General features: G+C 40.5%; 2 protein-coding genes across 2 annotated transcripts; one reads left to right on the plus strand and one right to left on the minus strand.

The window, feature by feature from the left end:
* Positions 1–601: 601 nt before the first annotated feature.
* On the minus strand, positions 602–1072 carry LOC112803734 (S-protein homolog 19). Its single transcript, XM_025847209.1, has one exon. The coding sequence runs from the start codon at positions 1070–1072 to the stop codon at positions 602–604; it is 471 nt and encodes a 156-aa protein (XP_025702994.1).
* Positions 1073–2427: 1355 nt separating this feature from the next.
* LOC140173236 (uncharacterized) lies at positions 2428–3906 on the plus strand. Its single transcript, XM_072196025.1, has 4 exons — positions 2428–2709; positions 2820–3207; positions 3442–3580; positions 3630–3906. Exons 1-4 carry the CDS (start codon positions 2428–2430, stop codon positions 3904–3906), a joined length of 1086 nt encoding a protein of 361 aa, XP_072052126.1.
* The last annotated feature ends 3657 nt before the right edge of the window (positions 3907–7563 follow it).

The raw sequence follows: 7563 nt of genomic DNA on the forward strand, positions 1-7563 counted from the left end.
CTTTAATTTTGGCATAAGGATAAAAACGGAAATTCTAACATGTATCATATTACAACCAATCAAAAGGAAGAAAATTAGATGAGATGGTGTTGTTCCTCCAAAGCTCTTCGATCGCTGAGTTCCTCCACTTTTCTAAAATGATTCGATCAATTGGAGCCACCACCGCCGTGGCTCTTCTCAACGGTGAGGGAATGGGAGTTGATTCACCTTCCAAAACTCACCGGCATTCGGACAAGACCAGAGACAGTGGAAGACAGATTCCTCCTCCAATCCGTAGCATGACTTGATTCATGGTAATAAAATTTTTACGAGAAAGAAAAAGGTTTTAAAAATACAATTATATATTATTATCCAAAACAAAGAATTTTAACATATATAGGATAAAATTAAAAAAAAAGACGCATGCAAAAATTCACATTTCAAATAATCCAAAAATAACTCTTGCGCGAGCGAAAATTGATAATTAATTTCATGACAATAATTAAATACGAGAAATATATAGTTTGAACCAAAAGAATAATAATGCTACATAAAATAAAATATTTTGAATTTTATATATATATATATTACATTGATAGGGAAAACATATATAGCAAGTCCATTAATTATTCTTCCAAGGAAAACACTCAGGTTCTCCACCGGTAACCCTACACGGATGTGCTTCAAATATATCCCAAACACAAAGGTAAGAGCATCTATTTGGCCAATCACGTTTACCAACATAAATATCAAAGTAGTGCACTACTTCTTGCCCATTATACCATGTAAACATGCACCAATACAATGGCGAGAACCAAATGCGAAAAGGGTTATAAAACTCGAAGCTCCAACTCTCACCAACTTGAAGTTCTACGAACCCAAAATCCGAATGCTTGTCCTTGCAATGGAGACCAAGTTTCATGTTCAGTTTGTTGTTAATGGTGACTGTTATTTCTTTAGGAGGGAGAATGGAATCATCATCACTCATACCAACTTTGAAATTGAAAGAAAGAAGTATTGCCAGTATCATAAAAAGTGATGATGATACTCTCATCATTTTGGATTTGGACGGTGATATTGATGATGTACTCATTTTTGCACAATATAATTAATGATGGGTTCATGATAATATCAGTTCGTGGAATGAAGACTATTCCTTTTATACATACACTAGTATATTACCCGTGTAATACGCGAGAAATGTTTACTTTCTTATATTTATATTTAAAATATATTTCTAAAAAAAATTTATCATGAACATATTTAATTTAAAAAAATAATGTTATACTTTTGTCATTTATATAAATACCAAACAATGGTATAATAATAATAATAATAATAATAATAATAATAATAATAATAATAATAATAATAATAATATATTATATGTGTTATAAAAATTTATTCTAATTTAACAATTTAATAATATACATTCTATTCCATTATTATCATATTTTGGTTTTCTTTTACTATTTATAGTCATAGTGAGAAGTTATTTTATTTGCGATTTTATATAAAATAAGTTTTAAAAATATTTAATGATCCGTTAGACTAAAACAACCAAATATATAGCAATAAATTTGGAATTGAGTCAGCACACAATCTTCCCATAAATCTCTTCACAAACTACCAAAATTCCGAAAGACATACCACCAATGAATATCCCATCCAATTCGATGACAAATAGATATGCATAATTGCCTTCAACGAACCCTATTATATACAAATAACTCACTTAGTTATAGGTACATGATTCGCTCTGAATATCATCTCTACTACTCATACTCATACTTACTTGGACGTTGGAGTCCCTTTGCAGATTGCAAATACCCAACGTTGCCTCCCCTCGAGAAGACGACGTTCCATTCCCTTTGCTCCAAGGAAAGCCAGTTCGAGTATCACGAGAACGAGCTATACCTCGAAGTTCACTTTCGCATAGGAACATTTGGCGCCCACTGTGGGGCCGAAATCTGTCTAACCCCACTTTCCTTTATTTTGCATATTTTTTCATTTCCATTTGCAGGACACGAGAGATGGCGGACGAGCACAGTCACGCTCCCTCCAACATCAATCAGGCGGAAATCTTGGCAATCAATGAAGCCCTCAAGGCCGAGAATCAAAGAATGGCCGAGCTCCTGCGACAGATGGAGCACGATCATACCAAAGGAGAACACAAAAGTGCTGAACACAAGGGAGACAACGATGAACACACTTTGGAAACTAGACACACCATCCCTAAAACCACAAAAACAACCGTCAAAAGAACCAATCCTTTCACAAAAGAAGTTATGAGCTTCAAAATGTCCGAGAATCTTACTTTGCCTTCAATCCTAAAACCCTACCAAGGAATAAGAGACCCAAATGCCCACGTCACCAAATTTTATGCCATGATGTTCATGAATAAGGAGTCTGACCCCATCATATGCCGAACCTTCCCAACCTTCCTGAATGGGGCTGCGCTCATCTAGTTCTCCAACCTACCCGAGGGTTCCATCTCTAGCTAACTTTGATGACCTGACCGACCAATTCGTCAACCACTTCGCTGCGTCCAAAATATACGTTCACAACTCTGACTATCTGAGCACTATCAAACAAGGGCTGAACGAGAGCCTAAAGGGCTACATGACCAAGTTCGCAGAGGCAACCAATGAAATACCCAACTTGAACCCCAAAGTACACCTCCATTCTCTAAAGAGTGGCCTCCGGCCAGGGAAATTCCAAGAATCCATAGTAATAGCAAAACCAAAGACCCTAGCCGAGTTCCGAGAGAAAGCGACAACTCAAATCGAAGTCGAAGAATTTTGAGCACTACGAATAGTAGAAAAACCTACTCCGAATAGGAAGAAGAAAGACGAAATAGGCATTCAGCCGGCAAGACAGACCAAAGATCGTTCAGACTAACTCCTAAGTTCGACAGCTACACTCCTTTCAACACGAAAAGAGAGGGCATTGTAAAAGACATATTACATTCCAAACTCATCAAAGCCCCAAACAGAGCCGGTACATATCAGGACCAGAGGCACATGGACAGATCCAAGTATTGTGCTTTCCACCAAAAGTATGACCACACTACAGACGACTGTGTAATAGCAAAAGATGTCCTTGAGAAGCTAGCCCACCAGGGACTGTTAGACAAATACATTGACAGCCGAGGACGAAGGCAGAGCATCGAAGGCCTCGGCCAACAACCCAAAATGACCGACAACTCCCCGAGACAATGGAAAAAAGGTAGACAATGATAACAATCCACCCCGCAGAATAATAAACTGCATTTCTGGTGGTTTTTCAGGTGGCGGATGTACGAACTCGGCAAGAAAAAAATCGTACCAAGCTTTGATGATGATGACAGAGTCAACTTTATCCCAACCTACTAACAAGGACAAACCAGAAATCTCATTCAGCCCCGAGGACTATAAGGTTGCTGACTGAAATCTAGATGACCCCATAGTCATCACAGCACAGGTCAGAGAACTGCTGGTAAAGAAGATCCTGATGGACACAGGGAGCAGCGCGGACGTGCTGTTCTACTCAACGTTCCAAAAAATGAATCTGAGCGACAAAATCCTCCAACCCTTATCCGAAGAACTGGTAGGTTTCTCAGGTGAGTGAGTATCTGTCCGATGTTATATTTGGTTACATACCACCTTTAGAGACTATCCCAACAGCAGAACTTTAGAAATACAATATCTTGTAGTAGATTGCAAGAGTCCTTATAATATCATTCTAGGCAGACCGTCGTTAAATGCATTCAACGCTATTGTTTCTACTGTGCATTTGTGTGTCAAGTTCCTTTCGCAGGATAACAAAGTGGTGACTATCCATGGAGACCAAAAGGAGGCCAGACAGTGCTATAACGCTTGCTTAAATAGCGAACAACCAAAACAGCCCGACCAACAATATGTCCAGGCGGTGTATAACTCGGAATAGCTACCCCCCTTGGCAGACTTGGACCCAAGAACCAACCATCAAGAACGACCGATGCCAATTGACGACCTCACTAAAGTTCAATTAACAAACGAAGAAGACAAGCATACATACCTCGACAACGCACTAAGAAACGATGAGAGAACCCAAGTGATCGAGCTATTAAGACAAAATGTTGATTTGTTCGCATGGACACAGCAGACATGCCAGGAATAGACCCCAACGTCATTTGCCACAAGCTAGCTATCAACCCATCAGTGCGACCTATAGCTCAGAAAAAAAAGACACCTCGGCACTGACAAAAGGGCGGCCTCCCTGGAGGAGACTCAGAAACTACTCAATGCTGGCTTCATCAAGGAGCTCAGATATTCCACCTGGTTGGCCAATGTGGTAATGGCAAAGAAAAACAACAGTAAGTGGAGGATGTGTGTGGACTATACAGACCTTAACAAGGCCTGTCCAAAGGACGCATACCCCCTCCCATGCATTGACAAACTTGTTGATAATTCCTCTGGTTTTCAATGTCTAAGTTTTATGGATGCCTATTTCGATTATAACCAAATCGTAATGCATGAACATGACCAAGATAAGGCTGCTTTTATTACTGACAATGGTAATTTCTGATATAAGGTTATGCCATTTGGACTAAAAAATGCAGGCACTACCTACCAACGACTCATGGACAAATTTTTCATAAAGCAAATCGGACGAAACATAGAAGTCTATGTCAATGATATAGTGGCAAAATCAACACATACAACACGCCACGCCGAAGCCCTAACAGAGATATTCCAACAACTACGAAGATACAATATGAAACTTAACCCAGAAAAATGTGCTTTCGAGGTACAAAGCAGGAAATTCCTCGGCTTTATGCACATTTGCCAGGCGATCCTAAACATGCGAAGCCCAAAGACGGTCAAAGAAGTCCAACAACTAACCGGCCGACTTGCAGCATTGGCCAGGTTCCTGCCCCATATAGCCCATCAATCACATCACTTTTTCAAAAACCTGAGGAAACAAGAAAAGTTCCATTGGTCCGAAGAATGCGAAGCAGCTTTCACAGAACTAAAGGCCATACTTTCGGCCTCTCCAATCCTCCAAACACCAGAAGTAGGTAAACCACTTTATTTATACTTATCTATTACTAACCATGCTATTAGTTTTGTATTAGTAACAGAAACAGAAAAGCAACAGCACCCGGTATACTTCATCAACATATCACTTCAGAATGCTGAAACTCACTACCCAAAGCTGGAAAAACTAGCCCTAGCTCTGGTCACAACAGCCAGGTGCCTACGACACTATTTCCAAAGCCATATCATCGTGGTCAAAACAGAACAACCCTTAAGACAGATACTGATGAAACCTGAACTAGCAGGAAAGTTAATCAAATGGTCAATCAAACTGTCAGAATACGACATCCAATACCAATCTAGAGGCGCCATCAAATCACAAGCACTAGCCGACTTTATTTTAAAACTAACTCCAGAAGACCAAGCACCTAAAGATAACGTATGGACACTATACGTCGACGGAACCTCAAATAGTAAGGGCTCCGGAGCTGGAATACTCCTCCAAGATGATCACGGAACGCAATTTGAACAATCACTACAATTTACTTTCCATGCAAGCAATAACCAGGCAGAGTATGAAGCTTTAATAGCAAGACTGCAATTAGCTCACACCATGGGCATCACACAGATAAACGTCAAATACGACTCTAAGGTCCCACATCGGTTGGGGAGGAGAACAAAGCATGTCTTATAAGGGTGTGGATACCTCTCCCTAGCATGACGCGTTTTGACGAGTGAGTTTTGGGGGCTTCGGCTATCATCCCTATCGTCAAAGGCAAAACCGTGAGGCCTTGTGTGCCAAAGCGGACAATATCGTGCTAACGAGTGGTCTGGGCTGTTACAGATGATATCAGAGTCGGAGCCCAGATCGATGTGCCAGCGAGGGCGCTGGGCTCCCTTAGGGGGGGTGGATTGTAAGGTCCCACATCAGTTAGGGAGGGGAACGAAGCATGCCTTATAAGGGTGTGGGTATCTCTCCCTAGCATGACGCGTTTTGACGAGTAAGTGTGTGGGGCTTAGGCTATCATCTCTATCGTCAAAGGCAAAATCGTGAGGCCTTGTGTGCCAAAGCGGACAATATCGTGCTAGCGGGTGGTCTGGGCTGTTACAGGTAGTACAACAGGTAACAAGTAACTTCCAAGTAAAAGATCCCCTATTAGAAAAGTACAACACAACGGTTAGTAACCTCATCAGTAATTTTCAGAAATTTAATATTTTCTATATACCTCAGGAGCAAAATAACAGAGCGGACATCCTCTCAAAATTGGCAACAACAAGAAGTCAAACCAAAACACCTATACTATCTCAATTGACACTAGACGAGCCCAGTGTTATGCTAACAACAATTTCGAGTGTCTTGCATGAAGACGACTGGAGATCACCTCTCATAACCTACTTGAAAACAGGTACCATACCAAACATCATCCAAAATCCACGAAAATTCAAACGAAGAGCAAGCTTCTACACCACACTCAGAACCGAGTTATACAAAAGAGGATTTACAAGACCTTTCCTACGATGTCTAAACACAACAGAAGCCAAATTGGAAATAGATAAAGTCCATGAAGGAGTCTGTGGCACACACATCGGCGACCGAAGCTTAGCCGCCAAAATTCTTCGAGTTGGTTACTACTGGCCGATGCTAAAACAAGACTGCATGAATAAAGTCAAACACTGCAATCAATGCCAACGTCACGCACCAATCATTCACAACCGAGCCGAGCAGTTACATACATATGAGATATCGTGACCGTTCAACAAATGGGGGCTAGATATCCTCGGACCATTTTCCCTCGCTCTAGGCCAGGTTAAATTTCTAATTGTCGCTATAGATTACTTTACCAAATGGATAGAAGATATACCATTGGCAAAAATCACTTATGAAAAAATGATCTCCTTTGTATGGAAAAACATACTATGCCACTTTGGTATTCCTCAAGTCATTATTACTGATAACGGCAGACAATTTATAGATCAGAAGTTCACAAATTTTTTGCAAAATTTCAAAATAATCCAACAATTTTCTTCCGTTGAACATCCACAAACTAACGGTCTAGCCGAAGCCGCCAATAAAATCATTTTGCAGGGCCTCAAAAAGAAATTAGAAGATTCAAAGGGAGAATGGGCCGAGCTCATCCCTGAAGTAATGTGGAGCTACAACACCACTGAACAATCATCAACAAAGGAAACACCTTTTAGGCTAGTATACGGATGCAACACCATGATACCAATTGAAGTATCCCTACAAAGGGACAGAACCACAAGCGTAAGCGAAAGCGACAATGTTGAGAAAAGAAAAGCCGAGCTCGACCTCATAGAGGAAGATCGAGACAAATCATCACTTTAGCAACTAGCAACAAAATGAGCTATAGCTCGAAAGTACAATAAGAAGATCAAACCGAGGATATTCTCGGAAGGCGACCTCATACTCAGAAAGGTCGAAGACATACGAAAACCACAAGGACATGGCAAACTAAGTGCAAACTGGGAAAGACCATTCAAAGTATACAAAGTCATCGTCCATGGGGCTTACAAAATACAAAAGCTTGATGGAACTATCTTACCAAACACATGGAACATATCC

The sequence above is a fragment of the Arachis hypogaea genome, chromosome 5 (genome assembly GCF_003086295.3).
Source record: "Arachis hypogaea cultivar Tifrunner chromosome 5, arahy.Tifrunner.gnm2.J5K5, whole genome shotgun sequence".
Classification (NCBI taxonomy): Eukaryota; Viridiplantae; Streptophyta; class Magnoliopsida; order Fabales; family Fabaceae; genus Arachis; species Arachis hypogaea.

What these genes read in the sequence shown, in the direction of transcription:
- LOC112803734 (XM_025847209.1), bottom strand. Translation starts at nt 1,072, where the DNA reads ATGAGTACATCATCAATATCACCGTCCAAATCCAAAATGATGAGAGTA.
- LOC140173236 (XM_072196025.1), top strand. Translation starts at nt 2,428, where the DNA reads ATGGGGCTGCGCTCATCTAGTTCTCCAACCTACCCGAGGGTTCCATCT. An exon ending in GGAAATTCCAAGAATCCATA is followed by an intron (nt 2,710 to 2,819) that starts GTAATAGCAAAA and finishes TACTCCGAATAG; the next exon opens with GAAGAAGAAAGACGAAATAG. An exon ending in CCCGAGACAATGGAAAAAAG is followed by an intron (nt 3,208 to 3,441) that starts GTAGACAATGAT and finishes ATCACAGCACAG; the next exon opens with GTCAGAGAACTGCTGGTAAA.